The following is a 20074-nucleotide window of genomic DNA, read 5'->3' as shown; positions in this document are numbered from 1 at the left end:
GATCATCCTCTACTTTTTTTAAAAGTGGGGTATGGTTTAGTTTAGTTAAATCTGCCAGCCTAGGTGAAACGTTAATACCTAAATATTTAATATCTCCAGACTGCAGTGGAGTGGGAGAATTATTCTGGAAGGAGCAGTTAATTGGGAGAACTGTAGATTTTAACCAATTTATCGAATAATCTGAGACTCTTGAGAAAGAGTTTATTAATGCAATTACCTCAGAAAGAGTGGTTTGTGAATGCTGGAGAAAAAGTAACACATCATCCGCATAAAGACTAAAGACCTTATGTTCTATATTCCTGCATTTAATGCCTTTGATCATGTTGGAGTTAGACTCCACCGAGTCCGTTGATGAGGGAAGGATGCAGTCTGAGGCGAAGGTTGGTTGCAAGTCAGCTCTCTTTAATGACGTCACAGATTTAAATCAGGGAGCACACTTAGATGCACAAAACAGTACATACCAAGAGTAGCTCAATATCTCTTGTCAGGGTCTGGTTTTTATAACCCAAACAGGGCGTTTGCCGTTCTTGTTGTTGCCTCTCCAGTTAGCGTAACATGCAACTATTATTTTGAAACTGCTGGCGTTAGTCCCCACACCTGTTCCCTTTTACCTTGTCTTGTTATGTTGCAATTTAGCAGCGTCAGCGACCCCCTCCCTTGTTATGTCCCCGCAGGTCGAGCGTAAGCTTAATGTCACCACGACCCTGTCAATGTACCTTCTGCTTTCCGAAATTTACTTACACTACGAGGAGGGCTGAAGCCCCCCTTCAATTCCCCCTTTTGATCTCTACTAAGAGATCACTTCTGATTACATTGGTGCGTGTAAAATTACTCCTGGTTATATTGATTCGTGGAAAATTTGCGGTATCCCCCTTTTGATCTCCGCAAGGAGATCACTACGGGTTCTAATGATTGGATTGCTTTGTGCGAAATTTTGCGGTATCCCCCTTTTGATCTCCGCAAGGAGATCACCACTTACAGCGGGCGCTCCAGACTAACCAGAGACAGGCCGATGACCCCCTCATCAAACTCCCCCACCTCTTTAATCGGCAACAGAGGCATCATGGACACATACGTGTCAGGGGGGTCCTCGGCCTTTTTCTCTATGGCGGTGGTGATCAGTCTGACAGCGAGAGCCCGCAGGCAGGGAATACAACAACATCCACAGGTAACGGTTATTGCGAGAAACGTAGCGATTGATATAAGTAGCGAAGCGATTAGTCCCTTCCACTGCCCGAACTTAGAGGCGATCCAGTCCTCCCACACGTGCACGATACTAGACTGCTCATGTAGGGTGTAAGAGAGGGTGTGGAGACCTTCTAGCGCCTTAATGACAGAACCGTACATTTTCACCATCGGCATGTTAGTCACGTTATACGTCATACACATTACTTGTTTTCCCCCCAAAGTCCCCCTTTTTATCTTGATCATCGTCATCCGGGTCCCGATCTTTCTCTGGTGGATGAGGTGTAGTCGTCTTCTTTCAGTCAGGGGTGGACTACCCTGCTGGTTGCCTCAGGTCAGGGGATTATTCTGCCCCTACTGCTGGGACCTGAGTTACTGCCGGTTCAGCCGAACCGGGTTGCTTTGCGCTGTTGTCGAGGTCCTCCTGGATGTCGGCGAGTGATCTGCTGGGCTCTGCTACCGCCGCGCACTGGCTCCAATGGTACCAGGTTTCACCTTTGCCTTTCAGCCGCACCGCGTGAGACGTCCGTTCCGTGACTTGGAAGGGGCCGGTCCACCTGGGCTCTGACCACTTCCTTTTGATGACCTTCAGAAGGACCCACTCCGCTGTATGTGGCTTGGCTGGCTGGGCCCCTGGTCTCGTTTCCTGGACCTGCTTGGAGAAATCTGTCACCAGCACTTGTAACTCCTCATAATATGCTTTGGCCGTGCTTACCCCTCCTTGTTCTGGTTTCCACTCGTGTCCTCCGTAGGGCCCTGGGAATTGTCGTCCTGTCTGCAACTCGAACGGAGTGAACCCTGTTCCCCGATTTATGGAGCACCTGATTGACATTAGTGCCATGGGTAATGCCTCAACCCAATTCAATTTAGTCTGTGCACAGATTTTTGCCAATTTTTCTTTGACCGTCTGGTTCATGCGTTCCACCTTCCCCTGGGACTGAGGATGATACACTGTCCCGAACGCATGTTTAAGTCCCAACGCCCTTTCTGCCTTCTGCAGATCCTCGCTTTTGAAATGTGAACCATTGTCCGACCTCACCCTCTCGGGGAACCCATGCCTGGGTATATAGTGGTTGACTAGGAACTTCACCACCGAGGCCAGGCTTCTGGCCATCCTGAGAATGCATCCACACACATCAGCACATATCGCATCCCACGCACCGGTATTATCATGTCGGTGTAGTCTAGGACTATTTCCTTTCCAGTCCTATGACAGGCTGGAAACTGACCCTTTTCTGGTTTTACCGTGGGTCTCGGATTGTGCAGCGCACAGATCTCACAGCTTCTCACAAACTCCTTTACCATATCCTTCAGGAACGGATGCCACCATGCTCTCAAATTGTGAAGCATCTGTCCTGCCCCCACGTGCCCCACACCGTGTGCCTCCTCTATGACCTGTTGCCTAATTCCCATAGGGAGGGCAGGCTTCCCCTCCCTGTTACACCACAGGCCCTCTGTTTCTATGCCCCCCTTTTCTGCCCACATGTTCTTCTCCTCTGGGGAGGCTTGCGCCTGCATGACTCGGATCCTGCTTGAGGTCAGCCTGCCCTGTCCCTCCAGTTCCTCTTCTACTGTAACCATCTGTCTGCTTACCTCATACCCCGCTGCCACTTTTGCTTCCGCATCTGCTGCTTGATTTCCTTGTGCTATCACTGTCCCTGACCCCTCATGTCCTTTGCACTTTACCACAGCTATTTTCTCCGGAAGCATCAATGCCTCCGCTAACTCTCTCATATCTGCCTCATGCTTAATCGGTTTGTTTCCTGCCGTTAAGAACCCAGCCCTCAGCCACTGGCTGAGTTCCACATGCACAGCCCCCACCGCATACGCTGAGTCTGAATAGAGGGTGACTTCTTTACCTTCGGCCAATTTCAAAGCTTCAATGACTGCCCTGATCTCCGCTCTCTGGGCCAATTGGGCCCCCTCCAGTCTCTCTGCTTTCAGTGTCCTGAATCCCAGGCCTTCTCTCGCTACCACTGCAAAACCTGCTTGCAAACTTCCACTCTCTGTTCGAAAACAACATCCATCAGTAAACCACTCCTCCGTACCTTCTATCTTTTCGGCTGCGAGGTCCTCCCTGACCTTCTCCTCTTTCCTGACCCTTGCCTCACATTCGTGGGGTTCCCCTCCCCCCATTCGATCAGCCATGTTGATGCCCTCATGGACAAAAGTTAAATGTGGTGCCTCTAAAATTTTGCTGAGCCTCTGCTGTCTTAGAGACGTCATTGTGAACGTTTGTGAGTTCACATAGGCCACCACACTGTGCGTGGTCAGGATGTGTAGGGCATGGCCCATCACAATGTGTGCTGTTTTCTGCACGGCTTTTGCCACTCCTGCCACATGTCTGGTGCATGACAGATGTCGCTGTTCTGTGGTGTCGAGTTTGGTGCTAATATACATCAATACCTTCCTCTCTCCCCCCTTTTTCTGAAACAAGACGGCGTTCATGACGTCTCCAGTTTCAGAAACATCTAAATGAAACGGGAGAGAATAATCAGGTAACGCCAAATCAGCTGCTTGGGCCAACCTCTGCTTGAGAGTGATGAAAGCCTCCTCTGCAGGTTGATCCCACGTCAGAGTGGCGCTGAGGCTCCGCAGGCCATGTGGCCGCACCAGAGCCCTCAGGGGTTGCGTCAGACCTGTGTAATCTGCAATGTAAGTTCGGCTGTAGCCAGTCAGTCCCAAAAAGGACAACATGTCCTTCACAGTAATGGGTTTAGGGTGACTCAGGATGGCTGACCGATGGGCCGGAGAGAGCCCTGTCCCCTTACCTGACAGGACCCTCCCCAGGAAGGACACCACCGTCCGGGCCACCTGTATCTTATCCTTACTGACCTTAAATCCTTTTTCTGCCAGCCAGAGGAGCACTGACCGCGTTGCCTCGAGTGCCGCCTCCGCTGTCGGGGCCGCGATAAGCAAGTCATCGACGTACTGGACGAGGGTGACCCCATCAGGGAGATGGCAGCCCTGCAACGACTGGTTGAAAATCCCAGGAGACAGAGCAAATCCCTGTGGGAGTCGCGTGTACCTGAACTGGCATCCCCTGTACGTGAACGAGAATACGTCCCTGCAGTGGGGTGCTAGTGGTACAGAAAAGAAAGCATTAGCCAGATCAATGCAAGTGAACCATGTTTGGGACGGCGTAAGATTGGTGAGAGCGACGTAGGGATTAGGAACCAGAACAGTGGGAGTCAGCAGCAGCTCATTGATAGCGCGCAAGTCGTGCGCCATACGATACTTGCCTGTTCCTGCCTTCTCTACTGGGAGTATAGGAGTATTCCACTGAGAAGTGGAACCTTCTAGTACACCCGCCCGTAAGAGACCGGCTACAGTCTCTGCTATCCCTTCCTCTGCCGCTGGTTTGTGTTGATATTGCTTGACCCAGAGGGGTCCAGCACTGGGGTGCAGTAGGAAGTCGACGGGCGTGCAGTCCACCAAACCAACATCAGTGGGGCTGGTGGACCACAGTGAGTCTGGCAGAGAAGCCAGTAGTGCTGCTGCACCGGGATGATCCATCTTTTCCCTACCATGGTCCCTAGACAATTGTTCATGCTGTAACCTGGCTGTGTCTGTCACCTTAGTTTGAATACAGTAGGAACTGCAGGAGGGGGAGTACGAGATTTGAGGGATCTGGGTGGGAACCCAGTCCGTAGCTGAAGTGGCTCTTTTCACCATTGGGCCTAAATCTTTGGCCTGATGCTTAGGATGTAGGGCGAGTGAGACATGTGGCACCGCCTCCTCTCCCATCCTGTACCAGGGCAGTTGCTCCGGAGACAGGTGGACCACTGAGGCCACCCCCTCGGGACCTACATAAATGTTTTGGGAAGCAACTTGCCACTCGTGGCCTTCCAGTTGCTCAGAAAACAGGTCCCCATACCATTCTGTGGAATTTCGGTCATAAAACAGTGTCACATGTGGGGGGTCGGGCGGAGGAACGTAGGGTTCCAGGAGGGAGATCCAGGAGCGCCACGCGGAGTACACCGCCAGGATACCCGCCGGGCTAGGCTGCAGGAGGCCCCAGTAGATGTCAGCCACCGGGTGTTGTGACACAGGTTGCATCAGCCACTGCCCGGTGCCGCCTGTCGCTCCGTCGCATGGCAGGCGGGTCCCTTCGGGGAGGGTGACAATAAAACCATCAGCATTACACAGAATTGAAGCCCCCAGCTTCACCAGCATGTCCCGCCCCAGAAGGTTCACAGGCACTGCAGCGGAGACCACAAACGGGTGTAGAAAGGTCTGTCCCCCCAACCGCACTCTCACAGGCTTAGTCACTGGCAGTTTCTGCTCTTCCCCCGAGAAGCCCACAACGGTCACTGTAGTGGTGGAAAGATGTTGTTGGTTAGGCATCACATTCAAAGTCGAATATGTGGCCCCTGTGTCCACCAAGAACGGCAGTTCTTTGTCCATGACCATTAGGGACAGCATGGGGTCTGCCTCCCCTGCGTCCCGGGCCACCCGTGGGCACCGTCACTGGGAGGGGTCTCCCCACTCCCAGTCCTCGGATCCTGTGAGGGTGGGGTACTGCCCTCCTCCGGGAACAGCCTGTGGATTGGGTGCAGTCGCTTGTCCTGCTGGGGGTCCTCCTTGGGCCTGTCCTGCCCCGCACTCCCTGGCCCAATGACCCACAGCCCCACACCGGAAACAAGCTCCCCGCGGTGGCCACCTCTGCGTCATACCCCGGCCCCATCCCCAGTTCCCGGCTCCCCGGCCTCGGCCCCCACGGCCTCTTCCCCATTGCTGGGGACCCCAACCTCGATTACTGTAATTGGTATTTTGTCCGACCCATGGGCCGAACTGGGGTGGTGGTGCTCCTGCCACCATCTGTCTCCCCTGCCCTTTCTTTTTGTAAGTCTGTGCTTTTTGTCTCGCTTCTCCCACCTGCAGTTTCAACAACTGTGTCTGTAAATCTTTCAGACCTCCTTCCTCTTTTGTGGCCTCGTCCCTCGCTCTCTGAAGATGATGCAACACATGTCTATCCCACACGGGGGACTCAGCGCCTGGGAGGTCAGGATTAGCCAAAATAGCTGCTTTCACTTGCTCAGGGACACCTTCCAGGACCGCTCGCCAGAACCACTCCTGCTGAACCCCCGCCTGCCCCGGGTGACACCCAGTTCTCCGCGTCCAATCCTCCTTACATTTGTCCAAATATTCTCTGGGGGGGGTTTTAGGGTCCCACGTAAATTTTGGCATGCTAGCCCCACTTGGGGCGGGGAACATCTCCCGCATGGCTTCCCCCAAGCCCAGCACTACGTCTGTTAGAGTCACACCATCGCTGCGAGTGAGTGTCCCTGCCATTTCCTCTATTTCCTGCAGAGAATGTTTAGTGAGGCACCTCGCAGCCACTGCTCTGAAATCACCCAAGGCCAACTTTGTTCCCTGCGTCAGCTGGTCTAATTTATCCATCCAGTGACCTCCCCCGTCTGCAGGGGGGGCATCTTGTCTGCTAGTGCCTGCACGTCCCCCAAAGAGAATGGCTTGTATCTCTCTGGGCCCCCTGAAGCCCCCCTTAATAGGGGAAACTGCTTAGACTTCAGGCTAGGTCGCCGCTGTAGAATGCGGGACCTGAGAATCAGTTTCCCTGAGGATTCCCTTCTCTCAGGCTCTACCCCCTCGCATTGTTCACCGTCCAAATCAATCAACACTTTCTCATCCTCATCTTCCTCACAATACCCCGACAATTCACCGATAATCTCAACTTCCCCTCTCCTAACCCGTCCCCGGTCTCGGAGAGGGGTGAGGCTGCCCCGATTACCCTGGGCTGCCTCCTCCTTTTGCTCTCTGATCACCCTTTCCTGGAAGGCTTGCTTAGTGCTGCCTTTACCAGGGGCGCCTGTACTTTCTCCCTCGGAATCCCTAGCGGTTTCACAATCCGAGTCTCTTTCCTCCACACTACCGCCATCCCTTCCCAGGAGGTTCCCTTCCCCCTGGGTTTGAACCTGAACCGTTCCCCCAGTAACATGTATTACTGGACATATGTGCGCCGGGGGAGCGGTGGGAAATCCCCCACGGCTGGTGTACGCCGGGGGTTGTTTGTCACTTTTCCTAGTTCCCTGCCCATCCGGGACTGGGTCACAGTTATCGTTATCTCCACTTTCCCTATGCAGGTGATCGATCCCTTGCCAGAAAATGGCTAGGCAAGCCCACACTTGCCTCTCCTGCTCCTGTTTCACTCCCTCTTTTCTCCACTTTCCCCGTTGTAACACTCCTGCTTTTTCTAGCTGACGTCCTGCCTCATCTTTCAGGCCTCTATGCTCCCTTTCCTTACGCCATAAAAGTGCTCCTAATGATTGCCTATCCTCTGGTTTGTAGTCAGCACTTTTTACTGCAATACGCTTCCACGCATCTGCCTTCTCTCTCTCTCGGCCCTTTTCCTGTGCTGCTTTACCCACTGCTATTTTTAGCAACTGCATTTGTTCAGACAGAGGCTTCCACCGCCCGCGTACTGGTGGACCCCAGCCTCCGTCATCCAATTCTCTATCAAATTCGTGCTCCATGTTTTACCTTATCCGACCTACGCTTTTCCTGATCTAATAGCCCTTGCGCCTCAGGATGTGGATTCACCCACCCACACTTAGTACACCTTTTCGCTGTCACTGAGTGCCCCACCAATAAACACCACCAAAACATAAACACACACAATTATCAAGCCACGGACAACAGTAAACAGTAAGTAATCAATTGTAAATGCAAAGAATAAATGGCTCTATGTACACCTTATCTCACACCAGTTCCCCACCAACCCCCAGTCACCAACTCGCACTAAATACACTTTATCTACAAGGGTAGCTTCGAGGACTCTATACCTCGGGCCTACAATGACCCGTTTTCGGGAGGATGAACCTGACTCCTCCAGCCAAACGAGCTGCTTGGGGGTCCTAAATCCCCGGGCGGCTCAGTCCCAGCTGTCCTACTACCTGCCAGCAGTAGGTGGGGTGCCAATCCACGGACGGGTCCCAGACCCTTGCCAATAGGTTCTGTCACGGAGGTCCCTGACCCTCCGTCACATCCGAGAGCTCTCTGTTTTACAGGGTCCCTGACCCCCTGCGAAGGCTCCCAGGTCCCAGACCCTCTATCACAGCGCTTTCCTCACGGGTCCCAGACCCTCCTCAACAGTACTTCTCCCTTCTCTCCTCCAGGGTCCCCGACCCTTCCACACCGGTGCTTTCCTCCTGGGTCCCAGACCCTTCTACAACACTACTTTACTCAAAGGTCCCAGACCTCTCCACAACGATACTATTCTCAAGGGTCCCAGACCACTCAACAACGATACTAATCTCAAGGGTCCCAGACCCTTCAGAGCTACACACCCAACAAACCCTCGCCCCAATATTGGTTGACAGATCCTGAGACACTTCCAGCCACTTTTTAGGAATAGCCAATATGCGGAGTTTGATAAAACAGGCTCTGCCTACCTTTTTCCCTGGGCCCCGTGGCTGTCCGCGTCCGCAAGACCTCGTCTCTGGTTCCAATTAGAATAACCTCCTCCTCATCCCGGACGAGCCCCCAAATTGTTGGAGTTAGACTCCACCGAGTCCGTTGATGAGGGAAGGATGCAGTCTGAGGCGAAGGTTGGTTGCAAGTCAGCTCTCTTTAATGACGTCACAGATTTAAATCAGGGAGCACACTTAGATGCACAAAACAGTACATACCAAGAGTAGCTCAATATCTCTTGTCAGGGTCTGGTTTTTATAACCCAAACAGGGCGTTTGCTGTTCTTGTTGTTGCCTCTCCAGTTAGCGTAACATGCAACTATTATTTTGAAACTGCTGGCGTTAGTCCCCACACCCGTTCCCTTTTACCTTGTCTTGTTATGTTGCAATTTAGCAGCGTCAGCGACCCCCTCCCTTGTTATGTCCCCGCAGGTCGAGCGTAAGCTTAATGTCACCACGACCCTGTCAATGTACCTTCTGCTTTCCGAAATTTACTTACACTACGAGGAGGGCTGAAGCCCCCCTTCAATCACTATAGCCTGTCTAATTGCTGCTGCTAGTGGTTCAATAAAAATTGCAAATAATGAGGGGGAGAGAGGGCATCCCTGCCTGGTGCCCCTCTTGAGACAGAAACTGGAGGATGTTTGGTCATTCGTCCTGACATATGCTGTTGGGGAACTATATAATATTTTTAACCAGTTCATGAAAGAGTTTCCGAAACCAAATTTGCGTAAAGCTGCAAATAAAAAATTCCAGTTAACTCTATCAAATGCTTTTTCTGCATCTAGAGACAATATTGTAATTTGAAGGTTTTTATTGCATGAATAGTCTATCAGGTTAAGTAATCTTCGTGTATTTGTTGATGAGTGCGTCCCTTTTATGAAACCCGTTTGGTCAGGATGAATTATGAGAGGGGTTATCTTCTCTATTCTTTTTGAGAGAGCTTTGCAGATTATTTTAAGGTCAACGTTAATAAGGGATATTGGACGATAGCTGGTAGGCAATGTAGGGTCTTTGCCTGGTTTTAGCAAGAGACTAATGTTAGCAGAATTCATATTTGGTGGTAGCCTACCATTTTCCCTGGTTTCTTGCAACATTCTGTGGAATGTTGGTGCCAGAATTGTCCAGAATTCTTTATAGAATTCTGCTGGAAATCCATCTGGACCTGGCGCCTTTTTATTGGGCATACCGTTCAGGGCTTCCTGGAGTTCACCTGGAGTCAGCGGAGAGTCCAGTGCTATCGCTTGATTGTCTGATAATTTTGGAAGGGTTATACTATCAAGAAACTGATCAATTTTGTCTTTAGATGGGTTTATCTGTGGTGAATATAAAGATTTGTAAAAGTTCCTGAAAATATTATTTATTCTGTCAGGATCATATACTGTTTCCTCTTTTGAGTCTTTAACAGCACATATAGATGTTTTTTCCTTGTTTATTTTTAACTGATTAGCTAAAAATTGACCTGATTTATTACCATGTTCATAATATTGCCAGCGAAGCCTTTGTGCTAAGAATTGAGTTTTTTGTTAATAATTTCATTTAATTCTAGTTTTGCTTTACGTATTTTATTCAGCATTTCCTGTTCCTCTGGGGGTGGGGCTCGATGGCGAGCGCCTGGCGGCCAGGCCTACACCCATGGGGCCTGGTCGGGCGCAGCCCGAACAAGGCACGTGGGTCCCCCCTCCAATGGGCTCACCACCCATGGGAGGGGCCATAGGGGTCGGGTGCGAAGTGATCTGGGCGGCGGCCAAAGGCGGGGACCTTGGCGGTCCGATCCTCGGCTGCAGAAGCTAGCTCTAGGGACATGGAATGTCACCTCTCTGATGGGGAAAGAGCCTGAGCTGGTGCGCGAGGTTGTGAAGTTCCGGCTAGATATAGTCGGACTCACCTCGACGCACGGCTTGGGCTCTGGAACCAGTCTCCTTGAGGGGGGTTGGACCCTTTTCCACTCTGGAGTTGCCCGCGGGGAGAGGCGCCGAGCGGGCGTGGGCATACTTATTGCCCCCAGGCTGGGCGCCTGTACATTGGGGTTTACCGCAGTGGACGAGAGGGTAGCCTCCCTCCGCCTTCGGGTGGGGGGACGGGTCCTGACTGTTATTTGCGCTTATGCGCCAAACAGCAGTTCGGAATACCCACCCTTTTTGGAGTCCTTGGAAGGGGCGTTGGAGAGCGCTCCTCCTGGGGACTCCCTTGTTCTGCTGGGGGATTTCAATGCTCACGTGGGCAGCGACAGTGAGACCTGGAGGGGCGTGATTGGGAGGAACGGCCCCCCCGATCTGAACCCGAGCGGTGTTTTGTTATTGGACTTCTGTGCTCGTCACGGATTGTCCATAATGAACACCATGTTCAAGCATAAGGGTGTCCATATGTGCACTTGGCACCAGGACACCCTAGGCCGCAGTTCGATGATCGACTTTGTAGTCGTGTCGTCGGACTTGCGGCCGCATGTTTTGGACACTCGGGTGAAGAGAGGGGCGGAGCTGTCAACCGATCACTACCTGGTGGTGGGTTGGCTCCGCTGGTGGGGGAGGAAGCCGGCCAGGCCTAGCAGGCCCAAGCGTATAGTGAGGGTCTGCTGGGAACGTCTGGCGGAATCCCCTGTCAGGGAGAGTTTCAACTCCTACCTCCAGCAGAACTTCTCCCATATCCCGGGGGAGGCGGGGGACATTGAGTCCGAATGGGCCATGTTCCGTGCCTCCATTGTGGAGGCGGCTGACCGGAGCTGCGGCCGCAAGGTGGTCGGTGCCTGTCGCGGCGGTAATCCCCGAACCCGCTGGTGGACACCGGTGGTAAGGGATGCCGTCAAGCTGAAGAAGGAGTCTTATCGGGCCTTTCTGGCCTGTGGGACTCCAGACGCAGCTGACGGCTACCGGCAGGCCAAGCGGAATGCGGCTTTGGTGGTCGCTGAGGCAAAAACTCGGGTGTGGGAGGAGTTTGGTGAGGCCATGGAGAACGACTTCCGGACGGCTTCGAGGAGATTCTGGTCCACCATCCGGCGGCTCCGGGCGGGAAAGCGGTGCAGCATCAACACTATTTATGGTGGGGATGGTGCGCTGCTGACCTCAGCTCGGGACGTTTTGGGTCGGTGGAGGGAGTACTTCGAAGACCTCCTCAATCCCACCGACACGCCTTCCAATATGGAAGCAGAGTGTGGGGACTTGGGGGTGGACTCGCCTATCTCGGGGGTGGAGGTCGCTGAGGTGGTCAAAAAGCTCCTCGGTGGCTGGGCCCCGGGGGTGGACGAGATTCGCCCAGAGTTCCTCAAGGCTCTGGATGCTGCGGGGCTGTCCTGGTTGACACGCATCTGCAGCATCGCGTGGACATCGGGGGCAGTACCTCTGGACTGGCAGACCGGGGTGGTGGTCCCCCTCTTTAAGAAGGGGGACCGGAGGGTGTGCTCCAACTACAGGGGGATCACACTCCTCAGCCTCCCTGGTAAGGTCTATTCGGGGGTCCTGGAAAGGAGGGTCCGCCGGATTGTCGAACCTCGGATTCAGGAGGAGCAGTGTGGTTTTCGCCCTGGCCGTGGAACAGTGGACCAGCTCTATACTCTCAGCAGGGTTCTGGAGGGTTCATGGGAGTTTGCCCGACCAGTCTACATGTGTTTTGTGGACTTGGAAAAGGCATTCGACCGTGTCCCTCGTGGGGTCCTGTGGGGAGTGCTCCGGGAGTATGGGGTACCGGGCTCCCTTTTAAGGGCGGTTCGGTCCCTGTATGACCGGTGCCAGAGTTTGGTCCGCATGGGCGGCAATAAGTCGGACTCGTTTCCGGTGAGGGTTGGACTCCGTCAGGGCTGCCCTTTGTCACCGATTCTGTTCATAGTTTTTATGGACAGAATTTCTAGGCGCAGCCAGGGCGTTGAGGGCGTCCGGTTCGGTGACCTCAGGATTAGGTCTCTGCTTTTTGCGGATGATGTGGTTCTGTTGGCCTCATCGAGCCGTGACCTTCGGCTCTCACTGGAGCAGTTCGCAGCCGAGTGCGAAGCGGCTGGTATGAGAATCAGCACCTCCAAATCTGAGACCATGGTTCTCAGCCGGAAAAGGGTAGAGTGCTCTCTCCGGGTTGGGGATGGGATCCTCCCCCAAGTGGAGGAGTTTAAGTATCTCGGGATCTTGTTCACGAGTGGGGGAACGATGGAGCGGGAGATCGACAGGCGGATCGGTGCGGCGTCAGCAGTCATGCGGGCGCTGCATCGGTCTGTCATGGTGAAGAGAGAGCTGAGCCAAAAGGCGAAGCTCTCGATTTACCAGTCGATCTACATTCCTACCCTCACCTATGGTCATGAGCTTTGGGTAGTGACCGAAAGAACGAGATCGCGGGTACAAGCGGCCGAAATGAGTTTCCTCCGCAGGGTGGCTGGGCTCTCCCTTAGAGATAGGGTGAGGAGCTCAGTCATTCGGGAGGGACTCAGAGTAGAGCCGCTGCTCCTCCGCATCGAGAGGAGCCAGATGAGGTGGCTCGGGCATCTGATCAGGATGCCTCCGGGACGCCTCCCTGGGGAGGTATTCCGGGCATGTCCCACTGGGAGGAGGCCCCGGGGAAGACCCAGGACACGCTGGAGAGACTATGTCTCTCGGCTGGCCTGGGAATGCCTCGGGGTCCCCCCAGAGGAGCTAGACGAAGTGGCCGGGGAGAGGGAAGTCTGGGTCTCCCTGCTGAGGCTGCTGCCCCCGCGACCCGACTCCGGATTAAGCGGGAGATGATGGATGGATGGATGGATTTCCTGTTCCTGGGATGAAACATAGGCTTCTTCTAAGGATTTGATGGTTTCTTCTAATTCTTGAATACACTTGTTTTCTTTTTTCTTTTTATATGATGAGAATGAGATTATTTTACCTCTCATCACAGCTTTGCCTGCTTCCCAGAGAACAGATGCTGATGTTCCAGGCAGGTCATTATAGTCTAAATATAAAGCCCACTCTTTTTTAAAATAGTTAATAAAGTCTGCATCTTTAAGCAACGATGCATTAAATCTCCAGTTTCTACTTGGTGGAGTGGCCTTCCTATTTATTAGGGTTAAAGAAACAGGAGCATGATCGCTGACAGCTATAGGGTGTATCTCTGTGTCTGAAATGTCACTCAGCAGTGAGCTACTGACTAGGAAATAATCCAGACGAGAGTAAGAGTGATGGACATGTGAGAAGAAAGTATATTCCCTACGGGTGGGGTGAAGAGAACGCCATGCATCACAAAGTCCGTAGTCGCTCATGTACTGTTTAACTATATTTATGGATTCCCAATTGCGCTGAGCAGCTGTGCTGAGCCTGTCCATTTCTTTATCTAGTCCGAAGTTGAGATCGCCCCCCAGAACAAGTGCGCAATCTAGGTGTTCAGAGAGTGCGGTAAATAAAACGTGGAAGAATGAGGGGTTATCAACATTTGGACCATATATATCAGAATCAGAATCAGAATCAGAATGGACTTTATTGCCAAATGTTGAGCAGGTTTACAATATCAGGAAATTGCTGCGGTGTTCAGTGCGATATTATGCAATACAGAGGGAGACAGTCGGTTAGATAAATAAATAAACTCAAGTGCAATATTATGGGCAGTACTTAAATAAACATAGAGTAAAAAAAAAAAAGTTCCTTTGCTGAGCAGATTGATATATTTACAAGACTGCAGGTGAAGTGGAACCGGAGCGACGAACACGAAACTTCCCCATGGCCGAGCGGTCTCAGACTCCAAACGGATGAGGTGTAGGGCCATGTTGATTGCATCATCTACAGACCTGTTGGCTCTGTAAGCAAACTGCAGGGGGTCCAGGAGGGGGGCCGTGAGGGATTTGAGCTAGGGGAGGACAAGACGCTCAAAAGACTTCATGACCACAGATGTCAGAGCCACAGGTCTGTAGTCATTTAGTCCAGTAATCCTTGGCTTCTTGGGGACAGGGACTATGGTGGAGGACTTGAAGCAGGCAGGCACGTGACATGCCTGCAGTGAGGAGTTGAAAATGTCAGAAAACACTGGGGCCAGCTCGTTTGCACAGTGTCTGAGAGTGGCAGGAGACACACCGTCTGGGCCAGGAGCTTTCTGAGCATTCAGTCTCTTAAACTGCCTCCTCACATCTGCTTCATGAATATGAAGGGTTGTGGTGGGAGAAGGTGGTGTGAGGTCCTCACAGGTGTGGGGTGAGGAGGAGGGTGCTGTGGATGATGTCTTTGATGGAGGTGATAGCTCTGTGGTGGGGGGAGCGGGGAAGGTGGGGTGATGGGTGACCATAGTGTCTCTATTGTTGGGGCTGGTGGAGGTGTGAAGGCTGCTTGATGGCTCATCAAAACGACAGTAGAAGTCGTTGAGGGTGTTGGCCAAGAGCAAGTCGTCAGTGGAGTGGGGGGTTCTAGGTTTGTAGTTTAAAATTTTTCTAAACCCTTTCCACACAGAGGCCGAGTCGTTCTCTAATATCTGCTGCTGCATCTTCTCAGAGTGCTGATGTTTAGATAGGTCCACTTCTTTTTTAAACCTGTACTTGGCCTCTCTGTATAAGTCCCTGTCTCCTCTACTGAACACCTTTCTCTTTTGTAGCCACAGCTGTTTGAGTTTAGGAGTGAACCAGGGTTTGTCATTGTTGTAACTCACCCTGGTGCGTGATGGCACAATGCTGTCCTCGCAGAAGTGCACAGTAATATATACTATACTAATATATACTAATATACACTGAACAAAAATATAAACGCAACACTTTTGTTTTTGCTCCCATTTTTCATGAGATGGACTTAAAGATCTACAATTCATTCCAGATACACAATATTACCATTTCTCTCAAACATTTCTCACAAATCAGTCTAAATGTGTGATAGTGAGCACTTCTGCTTTGCTGAGATAATCCATCCCACCTCACAGGTGTGCCACATCAAGATGCTGATCTGACATCATGGGTAGTGCACAGGTGTACCTTATACTGCCCACAATAAAAGGCCACCCTGGAATGTGCAGTTTTGTCTCACAGCAAAATGCCACAGATGCCACAAGCATTGAGGGAGCGTGCAATTGGCATGCGGACAGCAGGAATGTCAACCAGATCTGTTGCTCGTGCATTGAATGTTCATTTCTCAACCATAAGCCGTCTCCAAAGGCGTTTCAGAGAATATGGCAGTACATCCAACCGGCCTCACAACCGCAGACCACGTGTAACCACACCAGCCCAGGACCTCCACATCCAGCAGGTTCACCTCCAAGATCGTCTGAGACCAGCCACTCAGACAGATAATGCACGGCCCCGTGTTGCAAGGATCTGTACACAGTTCTTGGAAGCTGAAAATGTCCCAGTTCTTGCATGGCCAGCATACTCACCGGACATGTCACCCGTTGAGCATGTTTGGGATGTGCTTGACCGGCGTATACGACAGCGTGTACCAGTTCCCACTAATATCCAACAACTTCGCACAGCCATTGAAGAGGAGTGGACCAACATTCCACAGGCCACAATTGACAATCTGATAAACTCTATGCGAAGAAGATGTGTTGCATTGCATGAGGCAAATGGTGGTCACACCAGATACTGACCGGTTCTGAGTCCCCAGACCCCCAATAAAGCAAAAAACTGCACATTCCAGGGTGGCCTTTTATTGTGGGCAGTATAAGGTACACCTGTGCACTACCCATGATGTCAGATCAGCATCTTGATGTGGCACACCTGTGAGGTGGGATGGATTATCTCAGCAAAGCAGAAGTGCTCACTATCACACATTTAGACTGATTTGTGAGAAATGTTTGAGAGAAATGGTAATATTGTGTATCTGGAATGAATTGTAGATCTTTAAGTCCATCTCATGAAAAATGGGAGCAGAAACAAGAGTGTTGCGTTTATATTTTTGTTCAGTATATATACTAATATATATATATATACTAACAATACATAACTTTTTGTTAAGTATAGATAATTTAATAATTATAAATCTACCCTCTGGATCTATAATTGTGTTGAGTACTGTAAAATTGACATTTTTATGTATTAAAATTGCTACCCCTCTTTGTCTAGAGTTATAGCAGGCTGAGAGCACATTAGGAAATTCCAGTGTTTTAAGTTCATCAGTAGCTTTGGCAGGTCTATGAGTCTCTTGTAATAAAACAACGTCTGCCTGTAGTTTTTTAAGCTGGCCAAAAATCTTTAACCTCTTTTCTCTGGAGCCAGCTCCATGCACATTCCATGAGATAAACCTTAATGTGCCCATAGACCGGTGTGTGCAGCTAATATTGCACATGCAAATGAATGAGGTTTGAGTGAGCTTGTACGCGCTTGTGTGTGTGTGTGTGTCCTATGTGTCTGTGTGCGCTATGAGGTCGGAGTGGTTGTATTGACGCTGACTGCCTATGTATGTGGTCGTGCCGTGCAGATGCGTAACGAATGAAGATATTGTGTGTGACAGAGTAGTAAAGCAGGTGCTCGGTGTAGTGAAAGAAGGGGAAAGTGAGGGATACATACAAAGGGGCAAGTTGGTGAGGGTATACATGGGGACAAGAGAAAAGCGGAAACATCGCTACTACTATAGCGCTGCAGAGACTGACGGTAATGTATTCAGTATGACATCACGTTACATTAACAGAATGACATGTATGAGCTAGAGAGATGTTATTGGAAAAGGATTAGAATAAATAAGAAAAATATATAGTCTTATCTGGACTGGCATTAATATAACCAGGGAGTGGTACTGGGGTCGCGGTATAGCTGCCCATCCACGTAGAGCCGGTCTACGGCGATGACAGCTCGGGAGCCCTTCTGAATGAAGTTACGTCGGATTGGGAACAGAACTCTGCGTCGCTCCAGGATCTCTTTGGGGAACTGGTTGTTTACGCCAAAGTCCGTTCCTTTCAGCTCCCTGCCTTCACCTCTCTTCACCTGCTCCTGTTCATTATTTTTGAAATATGTGTCACGATCAGTCGCGGGCAGGCGTGCACAGAACAAGCAAGACAAGCGAGATCGGGGCAGACTACGGGTTTTAATCGAGGTACAACGAGCAGGAGACATGAAAGCACAGCTAACCACAACGACGGACGGGGGGAACAGGTAAGACCAGGACTTAAATAAGACAAGACTAAGCAAAGCAATCAGACAAAGCTGGAAACAATCAGGGAAGCACACGTGGGTAATCAGGGGGTGTGGCACACACGAGGAGCCGACAAGCCGACCCCGGAGGGGCCGAGGAGACAGGGCGAGGGACAGACGCAGGGACCGAGGAGGGAGCAGGAGGGAGCACCAGGGAAGGGGACGAGGGAGCTGGAGGGGACCCTGGCGAGGGCAAGGAGAGGGCTGCAGGCGGCGACGTCTTCCGCCGCGCACGAGTGAGAGGACCTGCAGGCGACCGAGGAGCCACCATCGGGGAACCCGCAGGCGACCGCTGAGGAACCGGTGGAGGGAGTGAGGCAGGGCGACCAGGTCGCGAAAAGGGACCCGCAGGCGAAGGCCGACCCGGAGGGCCAGGACCCGCAGGCGCTCTCCGAGCCCCAGCGCAGGCGAGCGAGGGCGAGCCAGGGGGCAGGGTGGACACAGGCCCCTTATGGGACACAGACATAAGGACCCGTGGCTGGGGTCGGGCTCGTCAGGGTGAGGGTACCAGAGTCACTGGGGCTACAGTCACAAGGGCAGGCAGTGGAGGGGGCGCCTGCCCAGGAGCTGCAGGCTGCTGCAGAGGGGGCGCCTGCCCGGAAGCTGCAGGCATAGGGAGTGCCTGTCCGGGAGCCGGGTCCTCAGGCATGGGTAGCGCCTGCTCAGGAGCTGCAGGCGGAGGCGGTTGCGCGGGTGCTGGAGCCGTAAGCAGAGGAGGCTGCACCGGCGCTTGATCCGAGAACACTGGCGGCTGGACTGGCGCCGGAGCCGCAGGCAGAGGCAGCTGCACGAGCACTGGACTCGAGTGCAGTGTCGGCTGCACGTGCATGGGGACCGCAGGTACTGGCGGCAGCACGTGCTCGAAAGCCGCAGGCAGAGGAAGCTACGCAGACTTGGCGGACAGCGAAGATGGCTGCTCCGACTGCGCAGGTTGCAGAGGCGGTAGCTGCGCTGATAGCGCAGGCGGCAGTGATGGCGACTGCTCGGGAGCGGGGTCCTCCGGCAGAGGCGGTGGCTCCGGCGCGGGGTCCGCCGGCAGAGGCTTTTGCTTCAGCATGGGGTCCGCCGGCAGAGGCGGTAGCTCCGGCGCGGGGTCCGAAGCCCTCTGGAGCTGGAGTAGCTTCTGCAGGTCCCCGGTGAGGCTCTCGAGGGCCGCTCGACCAGAGGCGGGAGCGAAGTTCTCGAAGCCTCTGTTGAGTCAAGCGATGAGCTGCTCGGCCTCAGGTCCATCTGGCGCTGCCGGGTCATCCATCACCCTCACAAAGAGCCCTTGGAGGGTGAAGAACTGGTTTGCCAGAGTCGTCATCTCCTCTGGCAGAGGCGAGGGGAGCGCCTCTAAGGTGACCGCCGCTGGAGGCAGGACTAGCAAGTCCCGTGAAGGGGAGACGGGCGTGGTCCTCTTTGGGACCCGGGGCACTCGAGGGATCGAGTCCCTTACAGCCCTAAAACCTCCCCAATTATCCAGTCTTTCGGGCCGGTAAAAATACTGTTCAAGGGGCGATAACTGCTTCGGGGGGATAGGCTCCAGCTCAGGGAACGAGAAGGGCTCATCCTCCTCATCATCACTGGGAGCCCAGAGCCTCGCCAGGGAGCAGGCTCCCAGATGGAGCGGTTCTGGGTCGGAGCCCAGGACGAGCTCCTCTCTCTCGCCCTCCGCGAGAGGCCAGGTGTTGGCGAGGGAGCATGCGCCCAGACTGATCGGCTCCTCCAGGAGCTTCCTTCTCCTCTGCTTCCTCTTCTTCTTCGTGGGGTCAGGATCAGTCGCGGGGAGAGCGGCGATCGTGCGGGCAGGGGTGCACAGAACAAGCAAGACAGGCGAGATCGGGGCAGACTACGGGTTTTAATCGAGGTACAACGAGCAGGAGACATGAAAGCACAGCTAACCACAATGACGGACGGGGGGAACAGGTAAGACCAAGACTAAGCAAAGCAATCAGACAAAGCTGGAAACAATCAGGGAAGCACACGTGGGTAATCAGGGGGCGTGGCACACACGAGGAGCCGACGAGCCGGGTATGACAATATGTTACACAAATTGTATAAATTTATCAGATGAGGTTTTTTTTTTTTTTTGGTAATATAACTTTACCATAGTTTTTTTAGTCGCACAAATGTTTTAAGAAGTAACATGAAAGTTTTTCAGATATACAGATGTTTTAAGACGTAACGTGAAAGTTTTTCAAAGTAAGATGTAAAGATGTTTTAAAATGTAACATGAAAGTTTTTTCAAAGTAAGATGTACAGATGTTTTAAGATGTAAGATGTTTGGGTGTTTTACAAAAACATTTTGTTATGTTTATGCAGCCCAAGCATATTTTTAAAATGTACAAAGTTTTATGCATTCATTTTGTGAATTAGTTTTGAAATGTAATATGTAATACCCGAACCCGCTGGTGGACAGCGGTGGTAAGGG

General features: G+C 52.3%; 1 protein-coding gene across 1 annotated transcript; it reads right to left on the bottom strand.

Moving 5' to 3' along the window:
- Positions 1 to 381: 381 nt before the first annotated feature.
- Positions 382 to 9139, bottom strand: LOC125704292 (uncharacterized). Its single transcript, XM_048969735.1, is given in 3 exon segments — positions 382 to 2280; positions 2283 to 5294; positions 8598 to 9139. Coding segments are annotated over 2 exon segments (3714 nt in total). The 5' UTR covers positions 5245 to 5294; positions 8598 to 9139; the 3' UTR covers positions 382 to 1528.
- Between the last annotated feature and the right edge of the window lie 10935 nt (positions 9140 to 20074).

This window comes from Brienomyrus brachyistius, chromosome 11 (assembly GCF_023856365.1).
Source record: "Brienomyrus brachyistius isolate T26 chromosome 11, BBRACH_0.4, whole genome shotgun sequence".
Lineage (NCBI taxonomy): Eukaryota > Metazoa > Chordata > Actinopteri > Osteoglossiformes > Mormyridae > Brienomyrus > Brienomyrus brachyistius.
This window is presented reverse-complemented; position numbering and strand designations above follow the sequence as displayed.